Consider the following 23,636-nt stretch of genomic DNA (forward strand, 5'->3'; position numbering starts at 1 on the left):
ATATTAGATAATTAAAATAATAGTTAACATATTTTCTTATTCAATTAATCCGTAACTGATCCAAAAAAAACAAGGTAAAGATAGCCAAAAAAATAAAAAATAAAAAACAGTAGGATTACACTATTCAACCATCTCTTCCATCTTCCCCCCTACCTTTTGTCGAAATTATTACTTTTTTTTTTTTTGCTGGAACCTGATGACACACTAATATAAAAATTGAACTTGCAATCAGATGAATAACTTAAGAAAGTGCTTTTGAGAGACAATTAAGATTTTTCAATTGACAGAGAGATCTAACAGATTTTTGGCTTAACAATTAATATTGAATTTCACAACTTGATTTTTTCGTTTTTCTCTAAGGCTGGATTTTATTTCTATGCTTTTCTATGGTAACTGGTTCAGCAAAGAGATAATTTGGATTCTTTTTTCAAACAGAGAAGCAATTAGGATTTACATTCATAAACACTACTGAATTTCAGGTCTCTCAATTTTTGGTTCTACTTTTAATCGAAATCCTATATATAATCAATCATTCTTTATTTGCATCTTCCCGCTGTTAATGGTTTAATGAAGATTTCCTTTGGAACAAAATAGCCAATCGATCAAAGATCTAAAAAGTGATATGCGTAGGTCTTCCGCAGTCCAAGCTAGGTTCCTTCGAAGTGGTGCAGAAGAGAGATCTCTCGACTCTGGAGACAGAGGTCAAGGTTCAATTGAATCCCTTGCTCAATCTTGCCTTCTCCAGCGGAGGTATAGGCGGAGCGAGAAAGATGGTGGAAAGCGGTTAAAAAGCAAGCTGTCTAATCAGCTCTTTACCTCTAGTAAGAAAACAATGGGTAAGGTTCTTTACCTGTACTAAGAATAGTTAAGTTATGGGTCTCCTATTCTATAGCTTGGAGCTTAATTATCTTCTGATCAAAAGGTTGAGACTGTCGTGATTTTTAGGCCCGGGAACATTGAAGAAGATGGTTAAACAGTGTAAATCGTGTTTTTTTTTCCGATCTTTACCTTGTTTACGGATTAATAAAATAAAAAATCTGTTAACTATTATTTTAATTATCTAATATCAGAACCGTAGGATTACATTGCAACTAAATCTAACGGTGAAGGTCCAAATATAATTTGGTCATTAGGGTCCATTTGAACGGGACTGCTCAATAACATACTTAAATTGATAACATACTTATCTATTTTGTTCCTTATCTTTATCTTTATGGTCTACTATTACTAGGGAAAATTATAAACGAGATAAGGTAACAAAATAAATCTATTGTTCTTAGGAAAGTATTAATTTAGTCTCCACGTATAAAATAGTATCAATATAGATTTAACGTTTAAAAAATGGTACCAATTTAGACCTCAATAGCGGAACGAGACACGTCATTGTTATTACTCCGTTAACTTCTATCAATTGTATGTGGATGGAGAAATCAGAACTTAACGGAGTAATAAGAATCACATGTCCAATCTGTTCTCGATGCCTAAATTAATACCTTTTTTTAAACGTTAATTAAGTCTATATTGATGTTATTTTGTATGTAGAAGCTAAATTGATATTTTTCTAAAATCCATAGATTTATTTTAATATCTTATCCCTTAACAAAATAAAAATAAAAACATGAATTTCTGATATGTTTGGAAAAAAAATAAATCAATACTGATGAAATACAGAAATAACAACTTGTTAAAATCTAAAAAAAATGTAAATTATGACTTATGATGTAATTTCCTATTAGGGTAAACCCATTCATGACCAGATGTTTTAGTTGGGCTTTGACAGGGTTAGATTTGGGTTTAAAAATCAAATGACAAACCCAATCCAAATTAACCCACTTAAAATATATATATTGTTTTTAATAATAAAAATAAATATTTATATTTAAAAATAAATATTTCATATATACAACGGAGGACTCAACGAGCTACGAAAGACAAACAAAATAACACAAAGTCAAAGACAAAATAGAGCGACACTACTAAGAGATCATCTCTCTAGGTCATGAAATCTCACTAATATCTTGCCAGAACTCATGACTGACACTAGAAAACAATTTTGAAACAAATGGAAGCCGTTGGACAAAGTTAATGCATAGTTATCCAGATTATTCGCCGCTCTGTTACTTTCTCTAAAGACATGCATAATTCTAACATCCTAGCTTCTATTAATGAGCTCAAAACATGCACGAATAAGGTTGTTACATATACTCGAGTTACCATCTCTATTATTTATCAAAGAAACTGATAAATTAGAATCACTCCCTACAATAGGATGGTGAATACCTAAGCTACATGCAAGCTTCATTCCTTTATAAATAGCCCACAACTTCTCTTGAGTAGCTGAACAAATATTGATATTGAGCGGTAAACCTCAAATCCAGTTTCATTCTCAATTTCTGATAACTCTCCCACTTTGTGCTGGCATGGGGTTGCTTTTGCTATAATCATCAGTATTCAGCTTGAACACGTTAGCAATCGGAAGATGTCATTGCACCTCAATCTCTCATCTATAACCAGTGTGTATTTCCTCACCATGTCCATCCTATAGAAGATTGCGTTCTCTTCAAAACTGGTTCTAAGGAAGTCTATCATCATCTGCAGTTGTTGATCATTCCCTTCAAACATTCTGATGCAGTGCCATTTTCAGACCCACCAAATAGTGATAGAAGAACAAAATTTTCTAATCTTTGAATGAGAAAAATCATTAAGATTAAACATTATCCAATATTGTTCATTGAATTCCAAAACTGCAGTAAACTGTCTAGAATAAAAATATTTCAAATTTGTTTTGCTTTTGCACAATCCCTCAAAATATTTCAAATCTGTTTGGGAATTAGCTATTAGCTGATTACATTAGCTGATTTGACTAGCTGATTTGATTAGCTGTTTGTGTAGACCTGTTTGGTAAAAATTAGCTGATTGATAATAGCGGTTTGTGCAAAAAGACGAATAAGGACATTAATTTTGGCGCAGGAGAAGAGCGAGTCTATTTATTAGGGTTAAAGAAGTCCATTAATTTTAATATTGCAAAACGCTAATTGAAAAAGCTCATTTTAAGAACTTTTTCTAAATTAGCGTTTTCATCCCAAAACTCTCTCCACCAAACACTCCAATTAGCGGTTTCAATGGTCAAACCTCTAAAATTGGTCAAAACCGCTCTTTTTATCCCAAAACGCTCTTAACCAAACAGGGCCATAATCTCTAAATAAAAATTACAACCGGAGTAAACTTCTAATTGAGTAAAGTCTTGCTAAAAATTATAATTCTACTTTTTATTTGGTGGGCGCATGAAAAGGAATTTAGTAAGACCTGTTGTTTGATAAAACTGAAAATTAAGTGCTGAAAAAATAAGTACTGAATTTTAAGTGCTGAATATTATAAGTGCTGAAAATATTGAGTGATATAATTATTATAAAAATATTAGTTGATAATGTTTAACTTAAAATGCTAAGTTAAATATTTTGACTTACCAAAATAAGTGATTTTTAACTTAATTTATTAATTTAAGTGGTGGATAAATAATTGTTATCAAACACACTTAAATTAAATAAGTACTTAATATTTTAATTTAAGTCGGCTTATCAAATAAGGCCTTAGTTTGGTTATTTTCCCCAACAGTCTTCGAGTGTCTGATCGATAATTTCGATCGGAATTATCGCTAAATCTACGAAATGGAGAAGACAATTGAAGAATATGAAAAACCAGGGTCACAATCAGAATCAGATGAAGATAAAGATGACGACGATGAAGTACCGGAAAAGACGATAAGCCACTATTCCTCAAAGCACAGGATATTATTCGTCGGAGATGGAGATTTCTCCTTCTCTCTTTGCTTAGCCAGAGCTTTTGGTTCTGCGTGCAACATGGTCGCCACTACTATCGACAGCCAAGGTTAGTTACTCTTTTACTCTTTCTCGATTTCGTTTCTAGTCAAAAGTGTTTTTTCTGATTGTAAGGGTTTTTAATTTTTGGGCAGAGAAGATAGAGAAGAAGTACAGTAATGGAGTAGCAAATGTGAGGGAATTGGAAGAAAGAGGATGCTTGGTTCTCTTTGGAGTGGATGCGAAGCAGATGAGCCAACATTTCTTCTTGAGAACACAAAGATTTGATCGAATTGTCTACAATTTCCCTCATGTTGGTTTCCTCTACCGGGAAGATAGCTATTGCCAAATCCAGTTACGTTTTCTTCTTCTATACCATTTCTTTTGCTTTTCTTCTGTTTAAACAAACATAATATACTTTTACATGATTCTTCTAACAAGGAATCCATAGATTAGAGTAGAATGTTAGATGCACACTTCCAACTTAAGAGAGGATCAATCAAGTGTTCTTTGCCTGAAAGATAAGGCAAAAGGCTTTAATCTGGCCTTTCTGCTCTGCACAATTTGTTATGCTGAAATCATAGATGGATATGTTGCACGGAAACTCCACTTCACTGGGGCTTTAGGCTTTTTCATAATCGTTTCTGGCTTAGGAAAATGTTTCCGCCTGCAAAAAGAATCCAATTAAGACTGATTCTAGTTAATTGAAACTTTCTCTATTCCACAAAATCTAATTATTCCTATCTTTTGCTCACTATTGTGATCATCTGTATCTGTACCATTTTTTTTTTTATTATACTTCAAATATTTATAAATATGTCTCTATATTTTTAATATTGACGCGTTTTTTCAACACATTTCTGTTTCATATAACCTTTCCAGTGTATGTTCTGTTCTATGTCCGTTTCCGTGGAATATAGATGGATACAATCGTTGTGGGTGATCAAACTGTCTCCAATTGTACAATGGTGCATATGGTTTTAAACTGTTGATCAAGTACCAAATTTTGCAAAAGTTTGAAGTAAAAAGGGGTCAAATGTGCCAGAATTAAAGTAATAAATGAGTCAAAATGATAAATTTCCTATGTAGTATGGTGCTTTGGCGGCATTTATCACGCACTTCTACTTCTAGGTCTTGAAACTCTTGAAGAATCTTGAAGTAAGCACAAATGGTCTTATTTGTCATTTCCTATGAATTTATCTATTGAAATCAAAAATTACATATATCAGTAGATTGCGTTTTTTATATTTCAAATATGTCAACAAAGTTCCCCTTCCTAATTCAAATTCAAGGGTGATATACAATAGGTCTATTTCGGACATCATATCCGTAGATAACGCATTCGACGTAGTTAAAACTCCCTCTCCGTATCAAAGTCATGTTCAATATCGTCACTTAGGTCTCGTTTTTCTACCCTTTCCCAAGAGTCTATGACTAGGAAGTCCAATAGGTAAGAGGCCAAATGTATTAAATGAATCCTAGGAGTATTACAATGATAAGTTGTCCGAGTAGAAGCCAAATGTTAGGAACATGGAAAGATGATTCCTTTCCTTGTGCTGTGCAACATATATATGATATGACTGAGCAAAAAAACTTAATTCCTTATTAATAATAATAATAATAATAATAATAATAATAATAATTTAGAATCTATGACTAAAAATGAGAAAGAAACTTAGAATGGTAGTTATGACAAAACATGATTTATGTTAGTATAATGTTTCCATACCTCTTTAATTATTTTCTTTAATATGCCTTCAACTTTAATGAACAACTGTTGTGTGAAACTTTATATTAGAACCAATTAATGATCTGTCAAAATAATGATATGTATTTATTAGAACCAATTAATAAGGCTATCTAGCTAGGCCGTTTACAAGTTTCTTGCATTATATTATGACCATGTCCACAATAATAAGGCTGTATTAATTTCAAAGCACAAAACAAAATTAATTAATAGATAGGAAAATATTAATTTCAAGTTGTTGCTCCATATCACTGAAAACCTCTACCATCTCTGATTCATGTGGATTACCATCAACATCATGGTTCTTGTCTATCTAACTATTAATAGGCTTCTGCTTTTGAACAAGAGGAATAACAAAAGTAAGACTATGAGTAAATTCACTATTTTTCGGGGGACAATCTTTCCCACATATATCAATTTTTTGAGCAAAGAAAATCAGATAAGCAAAACAAAATGATCAACTAGAAAAGCAGATTTTGATATTTGAACATCTCAAGTTGAGCCACAAACATGTAATTTAACTAAACTGTGGGTTTAAGTACATTCATACAACTAAAACCTTCCAATTAATAAGGAGGGGCAATGGATGAATTAGATGCAACTAAATTTTGCAAAACAGAAAACTATTTTGTAATTGAAGTATAATTAGAGATGGCTGATTTGTTACCAGTAGAAATCCTCTGTTGCAGTAGTTGATTAATTCAGATGGTCTCAATCCTAGGAAGCTTTAACAGACAGATTACAAATACATCAGGTAGCGGTTCCTGCTATACCTGCTTCTTGTGGTGGTTATATTTGATCTCACTGAAATGCCTAACTTGTTGATCCCATGGCAAGGAATTCAACTACTCTGTTGTGAGGTTTAGAACTTGTTGTTAGTCAACACATTAAGGGCCATCATGATATTCACAGAACAGAACAACTATCAAGGAAAAGAGACCTATCATAAAATCACAAGCATCAAAAATTGGAAAAATAAAGAATTTGCAAAAACAACCTGATCTGTTATACGGGAGCTTCCAAACAGGCTCGCCATCTCCAATATCATAGTTATTAAAGGCGCATGGCCCACTAAGGCGCAAGGGGTCCTGGAGCCTTGGCGCATGGCGCACGACGATGGCGCGCGCCATAGCGAGACAAGGCGCACTTACAAAAATAAAAATTATAAAACTATAAAACTAACATAAAAATGCAATGAATACTAAATCATGAAAATATCTTAAGCATAAATAAAATGACTCTGTCTCTCACTCTTCAAATGACTTTGTCTCTTCCTCTTCAAAGAGTCTTTTCGTCTTCTAGTTAGTTAAAACGTATAATCTCTCTCCTTTTTAATACTTTTTGTTAATAGAACACGTGTTTCATTCCAGATATATAAAACTAAATGCCAAAAATTCCAAAAAACTGCCCATAACTGCCTCTAACTGCCAAGGCGCGCCTTGGTGCGCCTTTGGCAACTGCCTCTTGGCGCAAAATGGTGCACCAGGCGCGCGCCATGGCAGTTGCGCCTCGCCATGGGGCTGCCATGGCGCTAAGGCCTGCGCCTGGTGCGCCATGCGCCTTAGGCGCGCCTTTAATAAGTATGTCCAATATCAACATCAAATACTGAGTAGCAAAATATAACTATTTAAATTCATGTATATGAGTCCAAATCTGACTGTACTTGCAGAAAAAAATTCAAAGTCACTATACTAACCATATTCATATTTAGTTCCATCAAGAACAGGCCACTTCATGCCATCACCGGGTCCATCAATAACTTCACCAATCTAAATATGGAAGAAAATTAACCATGAAATTTAGTAGTGTTACAAAGAAGAAAAATAATTCAACAAAGGATGAATGCAAAATGAGCAGGAAGACAGAGCTAAATCAGATGATCACCTATATTCCAAATCATCAAACTTAAATTCTATAGACACGATCTATATCATATTTTTGAGAAATTCAGTTTTGTAGGATTTGGATTATTTGATAATAGAATGTGTTAGAACAATCCTAGTGCAATATTAATGGTGAAGTTTATGGATATCTCAAGCAAAAAAAGAGGTATTTGACATCCTGTGTAATGATGATCTTAACACCAGATAAAAGAATTTATTTTTCACATACAAGATGACCCGAGTCACTGGATAACTGGACAAAGGTGCATGAAAATACTATAGAAAATTTATTAACATTAGTTTGACTCCTAACAACAATTTAAATTCATGGTCAAAGGACGCACAAAGTATCATTCCTTGTAAAACAGCAAATATATACACATCTTTGCAGGATGAGACAGTTGTAACTATTTTCATCAGTTCAAGGCAGAGAACTCACCAGATAAGAAGCACACTACTTCGCGATGCCTTCTATGATTCCCTGAAAGGGCATAATCCCCAGCAAAACCAATTATATAGAAACTAAAAGCACGTCGACATAAGACCACTGATATCTATTTTTCTTAATGGAGCATACATCTTAGAGAAAATAAAGGGCTCAAACATGTTTACATGAGATGCTTTAATTGCTAAATTTAGGGTAACCTAAAGGAAGAAGAGGACTTACCTTATTGGCTTTCTCTAGTGTTTTTCTGTCAAAGGATAATATGACACCACCTATGGCTCTCCCTCCCTATGTCGTTTGTTCGACTATTTGCTTCCATCCTATTAACAAACCCTGGCTCTCAGTCGTTTTTTGAATTCTCCAATTGAATTTCAATCTGCTTGAATTTCGATTCAGAAGGATTATTCGAGTTTGGGGTGGTGCACATCATTAGGGGTGGAACTTGGGGGCGCAAGCTAGGGTGCCGATGGCTCCGCCCCTGGCAGGGATGAACCACGGTAGCATTTGGGAGAGAGATTGAGGGAGATAGGAGAAGAAATAGTGAGAGAGAGAATAGAATAAACCGTTAGACTTAATAAATATCTGCCTCCGTGGTAAATTGGTCCTCTGTAGTTAATATATTTACGTATAAAACATAACTAATTTCTCTTAATTGAATTTTGTCCCCTTTTACAAATTAAAAAATAATTAGGGACAATTAATATAGTTGTCTTCCATGTTAATTTCAAAATTATAATTGAAGACAAAAATTATACATTGTCCCTACTCATTTGTACCTATAAGTCAATTTTTTTTGTAGTGTTTCATCAATACCTGCTGATGGAAAATTATTTCATCAATTATTATTGTCATTAGGACGAAATATACTTGCATCAGACAATAATGTCAGGGTAATGGCGGGAATGTTCCCGCCATGATTTTGACGCAACTATTATTCCGATACAATCTTCTGTAACAATACTCTGACGGAAACTCATTTTGAAGGAATTGTGTTTCAAATTACTGACGGATTTCCTTCCGTCTGAAAATCCCATCAGTATCTGGGATTTTCTAGTAGCGTGGATTTGCTCTCCTGTTTAATTTAGAAAAATAATTTAGTCTTAATATTTTGTGTGTTTAAAAATTGTAATTACATTTATTAGGTTTATGATTACAAATTCAAGAATTTATTATAATAATAAAAAAATTATTATAATATATAGGTAATAACATAATGGTATACCACAACAAAGTATACAATATAACTTATTAGAGTGTAGAAATTTTACAAATTATTTTTGTTAATCTGTATTTTATTTTAACTATTTAGTATGTATTGAAACCGAAACCGAAATATTAGATTCGGTTTGGTTTGTTAATATTATTCGGTTGGGTGCAGTTCTCACTTTAGAGACTTTGATATTTGATTATTTCAATTCTCATTTTAGAGACTATTTGGTATTCGGATATTCGGCTCAGTTCGATCATGAACGCCCTTAGTTTTAGCTTTTGTTTGAAAAATTGTATCAAAGACTATCTAAATAGTAGGCCCAGAGTAGAGGTCTATACTTAAACCCGTCCCTGAAATATACCACTCCTCCCTAAACTTTTTTTCTCCACCAAAAAAACATAATAAAGTTAAACTTGGGTTAGGCTATGCTTACTTTATTTTTTCCACCATTGGATGGTGATGAATTTTAACAAAGTAAGCTCATCCAATGGTAGAAAAAACAAAGTAAAACTTACTTTGTAAAAGACAAAGTAAGCATAGAAGTGGTGAAGCTATGATCCTAGAAGTCATGAGTTTGAATCACATGGGGTGGGGTGGGTTGAGGGTTTTCCTTTCTTTTTAATATAATTTCCTTTGTTTAATATAAGTGTAAGCATAGAAGACACCAAGACTAGAAATGATGCAGATTAAAATCGACTGAAGGTTTTAATCGTAAACCAACAAAGATTACAAACTTCTCAAGCTTAACTTGAAGGTTGAATAAACCCAAAAGGAATGAATCCTTGCTCCAATGGAGGCTTCAAAATATAATATTCATCAAAGTTAACCAACATTACAAAAGATGGAGAATATATACTTCCCCCAATTGAAAGATAAAGACTAAAAGACCACCCCTAGGGTTACCAACAACTAAGGAGCCCTAGAGGTAAAATAGGAAATACATAAGGATAGATATTAGGGTAAATAAGTTCAATGGCAACATGGTAAATAGTTAAATGGCAAAACAGTAAATAAGAGGTGGCAGATATTGTCCTTAACAATAAGAACTTGGGGAGGAAGTATTCCCCAACCCAGGTACGCCCCGCGTGGCCTCCCTCACGCCCCGCGTGGATGTGTCCCTGAACTTGGTGGTTCTTGTTGGGCACTCTTACGCCCCGCGTCTTGAGACATACGCCCCGCGTCTTGAGACATACGCCCCGCGTACTTGACCTCCTGATCTGAACTCTCATCGGAGGCTGGTTCCACGCCCCGCGCCTCGCCATACACGCCCCGCGTGTATGACCTCTTGGGTTGTTCCCCCGACTTCGAGTCCTTCACGCCTCGCGTCCCAATGGACACGCTCCGCGTGCTCTGTTCTTCGCCCTTTCCTTCATCCCCCTCGGTTAGCTTTCTACGGGTCCCATCCTTCAACTCCGGTTCAACCTTTAGGGACCGGATGTCCTCATCATACTCTCCTTCTTTAGAGGAGTTGGACCCCACTAGCAATACTCGTCTCTTGGGTCGGCTTACCCACACCTAACAATCCGACGGGCTGCTCAACGTGGGTATCTTCTAGCGGCGTCGGTTCCCGGCTAGGATACGCAATCAATGCCGCTTTCTTTTCTCCCTTAGTAGGACCCGTCAACGGTATGAGAATATACTTGGCCCCATCTTTGAAGACGGTGTACGTGTTGTCCCGTCCCGCATGTGAGGCGTCACGGTCGAATTGCCAAGGCCTCCCAAGAAGCAAGTGATACACATCCATATCGGCCACATCACACATAACCTCATCTTGGTAGGCCCCAATAGAGATAGGAACCTTGCACCGGTGGGTGACATTAAGCTTCTCCCCCTCTTTGATCCAGCCCACTCGGTATGGCTTCGGGTGTGGCTCGGGCACTAAGCCAAATTTGCTCAAAGCGGCTTTGCTAAGGATGTTCTCTTGGCTTCCACCATCAACAATCAATTCACATTTCAATCCGTGGATTAGACCTCTAGTTCTAAACAATTGGTGCCTCGGGTCATGCTCTTGTTCAACCGACATCAGTACCCTTTTCACTACATGGACCTTCCGCTCATCCCCGGATGATCCACTATCAATGGGCTCACAATACACCTCAGCATTACCCCCATAATCACCATCATCATATCGCTCAACCATGTTAGCGCTCCTCCTCCTTGGACACTCATTCGAACGATGGCCTGGTTCGTTGCATCGGAAACACTTAAACGGAGCCGGTTTTGTGTACGGGTTGTTGCTCTTAGGAAGGGTGGCTGTCCTAAAGGGTCGCACATCTCCGCTAGGTGATTTTCCCCCACTCAAGATCTTGGTTCCACTTGAACTAGCACCATTCTTATCCTTGCCCACCTCTTTGGACTCTTCCCCTTCTTCACAAACTTCCTCAATTCTCGGCCTCCGGTATCCGTCACGTGCCCTAACATTCAATTGAGACTCGGCCTTCAAAGCTAGGTTCCTTGCATCTTGAATCCGGATTACCATTTGTGTCCCAATTCTGTCTTGAATATTATACCGTAGCCCCTCTAGATACCTTGAAGTCTTTTGGCTTTCGGTTTCCGACAAGTTAGCCCTTGCTGAAAGCCTTAAGAACTCTGAAGTATACTCGTGCACACTCCTCGGTCCTTGCAAGCAATTCCGGTAGGAGCTGTAGATATACTGCTCGTAGTCGGGTGGTAAAAACCGCTCTCTCATCATCGATTTCATCCTCCTCCAAGACCTAATCGGTTCCCTTCCTCCTCTTCTCCGCTCTTCCTTCACATTATCCCACCATACCGAGGCTCCCCCTTTCAACCTATACGCCACTAACCGAACTCTCCTATCTTCCGGTATCCCCGCATAGTCGAAGAACCTCTCCACCTCAAGCAACCAATCAAGGAACCCCTCAATGTCAAGTTCCCCTCCAAATGAAGGTAGATCAACCTTGAGTTTGAAAGCATCATCCCTATCATAGTGTCCTCCATACTCCCCTCTCCCATTCATTCCGCCTCTATATCCGCCCCTATCAATAGCATGACCCCCATACGGATCATTCATCCCATAATTTACCCTTCCGTGACCACCTACATCATCATCATTCAAAATATCCAAATTCCCGGCACGCACATGCACGGGACCAACAACATCATGCATATTCATATCATTCACATGCCTAACATTCAACACATCATCATCCATTCTAATCCCCATAGTTCTAGCAATTTTAGGCATCTCAAAATCATCGAATAGATCTCCATCGCTATCACTATCAACGTTTCTAACGGCTACGGGATTAGTACGTCTTACCTCTTGAACCCGAGGGTTCTTGGCTTGGGGTGCATAAGTTATCCTTGGTGGTGGTGTCGGTTGCCGTTCAAGTAGAGGGCGGGCTTGTTCCTCTTGTCTCCGGTGAGGTTCTCCGGCGGGTTGGATGCGGCTATTTCGAAACTCGAGAATAAGCCTCTCCGTATCAAGACGCCTTTCTCTTCGTTCCGCTTCTTGTTTTTCTTCAAGCTCATTCATCTTGTCATTGATTGCCTTCATGCTTGATTCTAGTGCTTCAAGCCTTTGCTCATGGGTTCCAATGGCTTCGGTGGTGATACGTGGTTGAACCATTTCCGAGAAGAAGTCTCCGGTCAAGGAAAACGACTCGGCTCTGATACCAAATGATGCAGATTAAAATCGACTGAAGGTTTTAATCGTAAACCAACAAAGATTACAAACTTCTCAAGCTTAACTTGAAGGTTGAATAAACCCAAAAGGAATGAATCCTTGCTCCAATGGAGGCTTCAAAATATAATATTCATCAAAGTTAACCAACATTACAAAAGATGGAGAATATATACTTCCCCCAATTGAAAGATAAAGACTAAAAGACCACCCCTAGGGTTACCAACAACTAAGGAGCCCTAGGGGTAAAATAGGAAATACATAAGGATAGATATTAGGGTAAATAAGTTCAATGGCAACATGGTAAATAGTTAAATGGCAAAACAGTAAATAAGAGGTGGCAGATATTGTCCTTAACAATAAGAACTTGGGGAGGAAGTATTCCCCAACCCAGGTACGCCCCGCGTGGCCTCCCTCACGCCCCGCGTGGCCTCCCTCACGCCCCGCGTGGCCTCCCTCACGCCCCGCGTGGATGTGTCCCTGAACTTGGTGGTTCTTGTTGGGCACTCTTACGCCCCGCGTCTTGAGACATACGCTCCGCGTACTTGACCTCCTGATCTGAACTCTCATCGGAGGCTGGTTCCACGCCCCGCGCCTCGCCATACACGCCCCGCGTGTATGACCTCTTGGGTTGTTCCCCCGACTTCGAGTCCTTCACGCCTCGCGTCCCAATGGACACGCTCCGCGTGCTCTGTTCTTCGCCCTTTCCTTCATCCCCCTCGGTTAGCTTTCTACGGGTCCCATCCTTCAACTCCGGATCAACCTTTAGGGACCGGATGTCCTCATCAAGAAATATACATACAAAACAAAGCCTAAAGACGTATGAATTACGGGTGTCTTCTATGTTTACTTTGTTTTTGATAAAATAAGCTTTCCTTTATTTTTTCTACCATTGGATGAGCTTACTTTGTCAAAGTTCATTACCATCCAATAGTGGAAAAAACAAAGTAAGACTTATTTTGTTAAGTATAGCCTAACCCATGAATTACGGTATTAAAAGGACTACAATGCTAAAGTGAGAAGGATAAGATGCAGAAGGGATTGAATATTTTTTGATAACAGACCCGTCTATTCAAACCAACAAATGTTGACTGAGTAATTAAATCCATTAAATTTAATACACATTGTTATAACATAGTTTTCAAGGAATATTTAAATGGATGACAATACATGTGGGATTAAAATACTTTCTAGGTCAATGATACCATATAGTTAGAAAAAAATTAATATTTAAATAAAAAATATTAAATAATTTATTAGTCCCTTCTTTTTTACCTAATATACTGTTTAATCCATCTATTTTGAAAAACAAATTATAAAATTCGTATCGTTTGTTAAAATTAACCATTTGATCATTTTATCTAGTTTTTTCAGATTTTTAATCGGACATATATTAGCTTCAGCTATAGTAAATACAAAATGGTCATGTTACTCCGTAATTTTCTGTCTATCTGTTTATATTAAATATAACGGTTAAAAATCTAGAAAAAAACTAGGCTAAATTTACAAAGTATGGTATTAGACACTCAACATATTTAAAGTGGCATGATTAATATATACGCGGAACAAAACAATATTAGATTTGTATAAATTAGAATGTAATAGTTCATAAATAAACTTTTTTTATAAAACAACTTCATAAATAAACTAGGCTAAATATTTCCGACTCCCTGAAGTTGTCTCAATACTGTAATTAACCTTCCGAAGTTAGACTTGTGACAACTAACCCCTCAACTCGGTTATTTGGAACAAATGACCCCTCAAATTGCTCAATTGAAACAAATAACTCCTCAAGTTGTTTATTTAGAACAAATAGCTCCTAAACCCAAAAACAAATTTAACATAATATTACATCAGAAATAAAAGATTTCAAAATATCGGTTGCTACATCCATCTAATCTACTGATACATTAAATAAAGGGCAAAAAAACTCCCGAAATAACGTATTTAAGGGGTTATTTGTTCAAATAAGTAAATTAAAAGATTTAGTTGTCACAAGTCTAAGTTCAGAGTCAGTTGGAGTATTGGGACAACTCAAGGGGTTTGGAAAGTATTAAGCCAATAAACTATTATAACTATGTAAGTGTGCAATTGCACGTTTTAATATAATATAAATTAATTGGAAATATTATTATAGTATAAGCACCGGCACACCAAATCAGATGTGGGTATAGGTAAAAATTGTGTATAAATAAATTATGAGTATTGAGAGAAGTAAGCAATCATATTTGGGTAAACCTGAAAATGGCAAAAGTTGCAAAATCAGATTCTGATGTTCCACTCACAATATTTCCTGCTTCCTTGTGGGGTAGTAGCTTTGCTTCATTATCTGTTGATTCGGTATGAATACTAATCTTTTTCCATACTTGTTCTATTTTATGCATATATATGTTTTGATACCTTCTTCCTCGAAAATCAGAATGCATTTGCTCAGGAATACGAATCAATGACAAAAGAGGTGGAAACACTTAAAGAAACAGTCAAGGATATGCTGATTCAATCCACAAAAGATTTAATCCACAACATTGAGTTCATCGATTTGTTATGTCGGCTTGGTGTATCCTATCATTTTGAGATGGAAATTTACGAGCAGCTCAATTTCATTTTCACTCATATGGTTCCTAGTGTTATTGAGCAAAATGATTATAATCTCTATGAAACTGCACTTGTATTTCGAATCTTAAGACAACATGGATTGAAAATGTCTTCTGGTATGTCAGAAAACTCCAAATGATCTTACTATGTATAAGTATTCAATGGAATGCTTACCTTTTTTTGATAACATATGATATGATGAATTAATCAGATGTATTCCTGAAATTCAAAAACAACCAAGGAGAATTCGAGAAAAGCTTAACGAATGATGTGAAAGGCATACTTAGCTTATACGAAGCTACTTTTCTGGGAGTAAGAGGAGAAGATATATTAGACGAAGCACTTTTATTTACCAGAAAACATCTTGAAACACTATCCAAAAGTGAAGATTCATTAATCCCAAATCTTCAAAAAAAGCATATAAAAAATGCTTTGTTTTGCTCATTTCACCAAAATGTAAATAGAGTAGAAGCTCGACAGTACATATCTTTGTACGAGGAAGATGATGAGTCACGAAATGAAACACTACTCAAGTTTGCAAAGTTGGATTTTAATCGACTGCAATCATTGTACAAGGAAGAGCTAGGATTACTCTCAAGGTATGGAATTTTTCAGTTCATTAGTTTCATTGAGCTAAGAATAAAAAACTAATTAATATTAATTATTCAGATGGTGGAAAGAGCTGAATCTTGTTGAAAATCTGAGTCACATAAGGGACAGAATCGTGGAGTGCTATTTTTGGGCAGTTGGATCCCAATTTCAACCCCAATTTGGTGTATCACGAATCTTTATGGCTAAGTACACAGCAATCACAACAGTAGTTGATGATACATATGACTCTTTTGCTCAACTCGATCAACTCCACCATTTTACAGCCGCTATCCAAAGGTTTGCTTCTTTTTTCTTATCTTATCTACCCGAGAGTAATACACCCGACCAATCTGATCTCTCGTCATTCTTTTTAGGGGTAGAGTTGATCCAAGTGATGAACTACCGGAGTACATGAAAGACATACTCAAAGCCCTTTTTGATCTTCACAAGGAAGCAGAGACAGATGGCAGAAACTATTTTGTCAAAGAAGCAGTAAGATATTATTTTCTTAATTCTTTATTTTAACAAATGATTTATGTTCTTATAGTATTCGTTTATTAATTTGAATAGTTCAAGAAACTGGTGAGATGTGAATTACTAGAAAAAAAGTGGTTTGAGGATGGCTATAATCCACCATTGAATGAGTATTTGGATAATGCGTCGATCACAATCAGTACTCTTGTATATCCGGCAGCTTCATTTATTGGAATGAAAGATATGGTACAAGTTCAAGAATACATATGGCTACAAAATAATTCCAAAATTGAAGAAATTATTAATTCATTTAGTCGTTTGAACGATGACATAGAGGTAATGATTTCACTTGTTTCATTTCAATAATGGATCAATCATCAAAATATGGCAGGCATATCATAGTTACGATTATATTTTTGTAGGATGATATGTATAATGAGGTTTCGTGTATTAAATGCTACATGAAAGAACATGATGTCTCAACCGAGGAGGCCATGGAAGAGATACAAAAAATGGCCAAAAATAGATGGAAAGACATCAATGAAGAATACATGAAGTTATCAAGTGTCTCTAGAATACTTCTTAACTTTTTTCTGAATGAATCAAGAGCACTGTGTTTTCTCTACAAACTTGGTGATTCCTTCACAAATCCACTAAATATGAAAGATAATATTGCATCCTTGTTTCTCCACAAGCTGCCCTTCTAACTATTCATTGCACTCATTATTTTTGTGTTTCTTGGTTTCTTTGTATCCCCACCTCTATGATGCTGTTGTTTTTTTAAGTAAATAATTGGGATAAGTTATGTAAAAGTTGACCATTTCATTCAAGGATTTAAAATAACAATAGCGGTGTATTGGTATTTTATTTAACACCATTACTGTCAGATTTTACAGTATTTATATCTTCACAGATGGCATTTGTAAGTGCATTTCATACATTCAAATTACAGTTCACACAATTTTAAGCAGGTTGCATTTTCAGACAGTCTCATCGCATTTCACCATATATGATTACAAAACACGTCGCATTTCCTAAAAATGTGATACAGAAACTAAAATGTGATTCGACGTATCGCATCTTAGTGAAATGCGACAATCAAATATTTATCGCATTTTATGCCTTGGCTCGTATTTGACCTAAATGCAATGAGGGTTTAACGCATCACATTACTACAAACTTATCGTATTTCATTATAATGTGACTAGGCTTTAAGCTGAAGACGATCGTATTTCATGAAATGCGATAGGAATTCATAAAATGTGAAGGCCTGAAACCCATTTCTAATAGTCCGATAACAACAAACTGACCGCCGACCACACATGATTCACATATATACAACACAAATTAGCTCGGAAATCACCAATGTATACATAAGCTTAAATACATATTTCGAAACAAATCCAGCCTAAAACCTAATAGAAATCAAGTAGAAGAAAACATACACACATGTGGAGGCACATACCTTCAATTTTGGTTTATCTTGGTCCCTCTTCTTTGCCGTTTTACCCATGTCGTCGAAGTTCCTGTGAGTTTGCAAGTTGCAATATCGTTCCCACTAGGAGGAAAATGAGAAGGGTTGGGTAGATCAATGGGTGTTATAGTTATTTTAGAAGTGAAAGATTCTATTTAGATAGCGTATGTAGGAATGAGTCTATATATATATATATACAAATAGGCTTCTCCAAAGGTATAGGTTTGGAATTTATCCTTATAGGCTTCTCCAAAGGTATAGGTTTGGAATTTATCCTTATTATTCTTATTTGATAACATACTTATTCAAAAATGTAGATAGTAAGTTAACAGTTTTGTTAAGTTTTTAATACTTTTATTAATATTTTCATGAAATTTGCATGTATCGGATTTTGATAGATCGGGATCAAAGATCAACTTTTTGGATAACTAAGAGAACTAATTTTACCACATGATAAGCCACAAAACAATTTTGGATATACAAGGGACAAATGTTACCAAATCATACCTTATAAGGCAAAGATCAAAGTTTTGGATATGCTTAATACATCATTTGCCATTTAAATTTGTCCAAAAAGTTTGATTGACCTCTTGAACTTTCAAAGTTTCTTGATAGCTCCATCAACTTGCATAAAATGTCCAGATAGCCTCATCAACTTAAGCAATTGTAATCAATTAATCACTCGGTTGCAAAAAAAAGTAAGTTGTATGCGAAAGATGTGTTGCACACATCTTAAAATATTATTACATAATTCATAGAATGGATTAAAACATATTAAAAAGCAAATTCTTACTTGCTCATTATATTCTCTGATATTAGAATAAGATACTTTGATCTCGGTTGTTTTACTTTTCTAAGACGTGTGCAACACACCTTCCGCATATAACTTACTTTTTTTTCAACCGAATGATTAATTGATTACATTTTACGTAAGTTAAAGGGTCTATCTGAATATTTTATGCAAATTGAACGACTATCGGGACATTCTGAAAGTTTATCAATCAAAATTTTTTTTTTTTTTTGGATAAATTGAGGAGGTAAACGATGTATTAATTCTTTTGGATAAGTCAAGTAACCAATATTTCTCTAAGCCATTATGGATATAAAAAAGGGGTTTAGGGATGTGAACAACTAATGAGCGCAAGAATTAAAAATAGGATAAGTTACACAATAGTCTTAATTCATTTAAAACACAATTTTACACAGTTGTGTTCACATGGATCCTGATAACCACGTAAATTTGGTCATTCACTGTTAGATCTAGACGGATTAAAATCCTAAGGTGGAGATTCAAAACATCCTAAGGCTTATATTTAATCCGCCTAGATCTAACGGTGAATGACCAAATTTACGTGGTCATCAGGGTCCAACTGCAATTTTACAAGTGTCTCAAGATTCTAAAACACAATTTGTACTTGTAAGTTGATGTTACTTGTGTTCTTTTATGAGGGGTAACTTTTTTTTAAATCAGAAATAAAGGCCTAAAAAAAAGGATGGTGCAGGAGTTCATTGCTCGATAAAGTCTGAATCTTCCATTTTAAAATGAAATAAAGTTTAGTAATTTAAAATCTGTTCATGCTCTTCTTTTTTATTTAGGATTGCAAATCTGGAAATCTTCCATTTGACCATGCTGTGCACACCATTTTTAAAACAATAACTCATACTTGATAAAATAAAAATAAAAACATGAATTTCTGATATGTTTGGAAAAAAGAAATCAATACTATGAAATACAGAAATAATAATTTGTTAAAATGTAAAAAAAAAAAAAATTAAAATTATGACTTGTGATGTAATTTCCTCTTAGAGGTAAACTCATTCATGGTCAGTTGCCACTTCAGTTCGCAGTTATTTTAGATGGTCTTTGACAGGGTTAAGCTCGGGTTTAAGAATCAAATTACAAACCCAATCTAAATTAGCCTATCTAAAATAATATATATTGTTTTTAATAATAAAAATAAATATTTATATTTAAAAATAAATATTTCATATATTTTTTTTATATAACGGATGACTCAACGAGTCACGAAAGACAAACAAAACAACATAAAGCCAAAGACAAAATAGAAGGACACTACTAAGCAGGGGGGTAGATGAGGGTGTGCAAGGAGCCCTTCCTCATAGGGCCTCAAAATTCCAAGGGTCCCAAAATTTAAGACGTACTATAGATATTAGCTTAAATTGAAGAAAAAAAATTAACATAATGTAATAAGATCCATTTATAATCTTTCACTACATTGAGTGTACATACGATTTAGATATTCAACCATTCAAATTCACAACATTAACATTCATTCATTCATTCATTTCTCTTTATCTTTTCTTAATATAAAATTCTATTAATGGTTTGATAAAAATTTAGCACATGGGCCCCAAAAAGTTTAAGACGGCCCTGCTACTAAGATGTCACCTCTCTAGATCATGAAATCACACTAATATCTTGCCAGAACTCACGACTCGCACTAAGGGAAATTTTGAAACAAATGAAAGCCTTTGGGCAAAGTCATCACATAGCTATCCAGATTATTTGTCATTCTGTTGCTTTCTCTAGAGACATGCAAAATTCTAACATCTTAGCTTCTATTAATGAGCTCAAAACATGCACGAATAAGGTTGTTACATGTACTCGAGTTACCATTTCTATTGTTGTTCAAAGAAACTTATAAATTATAATCATTCCCCACGAGAGGATGGTCAATGCTTAAGCTACATGTAAAGCCCACAAAACTTTTATGCCTCTTTGCTTTCTTTATTACTTATCGCACGCCATGTCTCAACGTCACTTCCCAAACCAAAACCGCCTTTCCGAGATCTATGAAAGGTAAAACGTTGATGTTGAGCGCTAAACCTGAAATCAAGTTTCCTTCTCGATTTATGATAACTCTCCCACTCTCGGTTGGCTCGGTGTTACCTTTACGACAACCATTAGTATTCAGCTTGAACACGTTAGCAATCGGAGAATGTCATTGCACCTGAATCTCTGGTCTATAACAAGTGTGTATTTCCTCGCCCTGTCCATTCTATAGACGATTGTGTTTTCCTCAAAACTGGTTCTAAAAAAATCTATTATCATTTGCCGTTGTTGATCCGTCCCTTTAAACACTCTGATACAACGCCATTTTCATACTCACCAAATAGTGATAGAAGAACAAAAATTTTCAATTTCTGAACAAACTCCCAATGAGAAAAATCATTATCCAATATTATAGGTTTATCGAGTTCCAAGAGTATAGAATAAAAATATTCCAAATTTATTTTCTTTTGTGCAATCCCTCCAAATATGGAGTGTAGTCTCGGATGTAAATTACAATTGGATTTGATAATTTGTTCTCTCTGTAATATTTGTTGTCCCTGTTGTTCACATGAGTATCGATATTTATAGGTTACAAAGAGAGAGTCCTAATCCTACACAACCTAGAATAATACAATCCTTCTCCTATAAGACTTCCTGTCTAGAATCCCTTCACAACAGGTCTTCTACTTCCTATATAATATTGTGCCGCCAACATCCCCCCTCAAGTTGGAGCATGCAAATCACAAATGCCCAACTTGTGCATTAAAAACTCAAAATGAGACTTGCCCAAAGCTTTAGTGAAAACGTCCGCCAATTGGTGTTTTGTTGGAACATATGACGGAGAAATTAGACCATCCTGAATAGCATCCCGAATAAAGTGACAATCCGCCTCAATATGCTTCGTCCGTTCATGAAACACCGGATTTTGGGCTATGTATAATGCGGATTGACTATCACAGAATAATCTCATCCCTTTCTGGTGCCGCACCCCCAGTTCGTCTAGCAGTTGTTTGAGCCACTTCAATTCGCACGTAACTGCCGCCATGGCGCGGTACTCTGCCTCGGCTGATGATCGTGAAACCGTATGTTGCTTTTTAGTCTTCCATGAGATCGGAGATAGACCAAGCAAGACCAACCAACCCGATAATGAACGACGAGTAAGCGGACAACTCGCCCAATCCGAATCACACCATCCTTCCAATTTCAGCTCACTATCTGCCTGAAGTAATATACCTTGTCCAGGATGTTTCTTCAAATAACGCACAACCCGTAACGCTGCCTCCCAATGCTCTTCTCGTGGTCGTTCCATAAACTGAGAAAGAATGTGGACAGAGTATGCCAAATCAGGTCTAGTCACTGACAAATAAATCAATCTGCCAACTAGTCGTCTGTATGATCTGGCGTCATCCAACAAGCTACCCTCCGCCAAAGCCAATCGGTGGTTCTGTTCCATTGGGAACTCTGCCGGTTTAGCACCAAGTAACCCAACTTCAGAAATGATCTCCAGGGAATACTTGCGCTGACAAATAAAAAATCCTTCTGAGCTGCGGGCAACTTCCAAACTTAGGAAATATTTCAACACTCCCAGGTCTTTCATACGAAAACACTGACCCAAATAAGTTTTAAAGAGTTTCAACGCCACAACATCGTTCCCAGCAATAATCATGTCATCTACATAAATCAAAACATTTATCTGAATCCTTCCTTTACACAAGGTGAATAACGAATAATCCGAGTATGATTGTGAGAAACCATAGTTTTTCAATGCTGTCACCAGTTTCCCGAACCAACATCGTGGGGCTTGCCGTAGCCCATAAAGCGACTTTTTCAACCGACATACCTTATTTGCTTGTTGATCACCAAATCCAGGGGGAACTTTCATATAAACCTCTTCCTTAAGATTGTCGTGTAGGAAAGCATTGTGCACATCCATTTGATGCACCTCCCAGTTCTTGACCGCTGCAACTGACAAAAATGTCAGAATAGTGACCATTTTCGCCACTGGAGCAAACGTCTCATTATAGTCTATCCCCTTTATTTGATGATTTCCGAAGCACACCAATCGTGCCTTATATCGTTGCAAGTTCCCGTTCTCATCATATTTTTCTGTATACACCCATGTGCTTCCAAGTGCCTTCTTTCCAGGAGGTAATGTCACAAGTTCCCATGTTCCTTGTTCTTCAAGGGCACGGATCTCATCCGCCATTGCTTTCCGCCAATCCTCACTCTTCATAGCCTCCTTAAAATTTTTAGGCGTAGTGCCTATATTTATAGCTGCAAGGAAGTCTCTATGTTTTTCGGAAAAATTATCACAATTAACAAAGTGAGTTATAGGATAAGGAGTACCTGAGGAAGATGATGAAGGTGATGAACTGGGGATGGGACTCTTTTTCCGTATAGTATGAGTAACAAAATCACGCAGTTTTGAGGACGGGATCTTCGTGCGCATTCCACGACCCAATGGAACTTCTTCCGCAGCAGAATCTTGAGCAGCAACATGCTGCCCGCTGTTATTCTGAATTGAAATAGCCAGCTGGTCCATTGTCTCCTCATTCATCGGCGAACTCGACTCGACCGTATTATCATTCAACACACCAGCCTCAAAATTCACCTGCATAGCCTCCTCCCCGATGTCAGTCACATTTTCTGTACGTGCTGAAGCATACTGTTCAGGCTGTACTTCTTCTATAACCTCATCAAGTATACCATTAAATACCGGTGGGGCTCCATTGTTCGGAAATGTGACTTCAACAAACGGAAATTGTGCCTCAAAAAATTTAACATCCCTTGAAACAAAAAACTCTTTAGTCTCCAAATCATATAATCTCCATCCTTTCTTCCCAAAGGGATATCCCACAAAAATACATTTTCTACTTCTTCGGTCAAATTTATCTCCACATGTTCGTTGATTGTGTGCATAACACAAGCAACCAAATATGCGCAACATCTCGTATGACGGTTT

General features: G+C 36.2%; 2 protein-coding genes across 3 annotated transcripts; both read left to right on the forward strand.

Annotated features, from left to right (window-relative positions):
• Positions 1–3,608: 3,608 nt before the first annotated feature.
• Positions 3,609–4,694, forward strand: LOC136226029 (uncharacterized protein At4g26485-like). Its single transcript, XM_066014299.1, has 2 exons — positions 3,609–3,888; positions 3,974–4,694. The coding sequence occupies exons 1-2, from the start codon at positions 3,669–3,671 to the stop codon at positions 4,219–4,221; spliced, it is 468 nt and encodes a 155-aa protein (XP_065870371.1). The 5' UTR covers positions 3,609–3,668; the 3' UTR covers positions 4,222–4,694.
• On the forward strand, positions 4,036–17,327 carry LOC136226027 (probable terpene synthase 6). 2 transcript variants are annotated; one of them, XM_066014298.1, is made up of 7 exons: positions 4,036–4,172; positions 15,166–15,457; positions 15,553–15,940; positions 16,011–16,229; positions 16,307–16,424; positions 16,503–16,742; positions 16,829–17,324. In XM_066014298.1, the coding sequence occupies exons 2-7, from the start codon at positions 15,193–15,195 to the stop codon at positions 17,111–17,113; spliced, it is 1,515 nt and encodes a 504-aa protein (XP_065870370.1). In that variant the 5' UTR covers positions 4,036–4,172; positions 15,166–15,192; the 3' UTR covers positions 17,114–17,324. The 2 variants fall into 2 exon arrangements, with proteins under 2 accessions (XP_065870370.1, XP_065870368.1); XM_066014296.1 differs by lacking the exon at positions 4,036–4,172 and adding an exon at positions 4,774–15,086 and having other exon boundaries at positions 16,829–17,327.
• The last annotated feature ends 6,309 nt before the right edge of the window (positions 17,328–23,636 follow it).

Source organism: Euphorbia lathyris, chromosome 4 (assembly GCF_963576675.1).
Source record: "Euphorbia lathyris chromosome 4, ddEupLath1.1, whole genome shotgun sequence".
In the NCBI taxonomy this organism is placed as follows: Eukaryota; Viridiplantae; Streptophyta; class Magnoliopsida; order Malpighiales; family Euphorbiaceae; genus Euphorbia; species Euphorbia lathyris.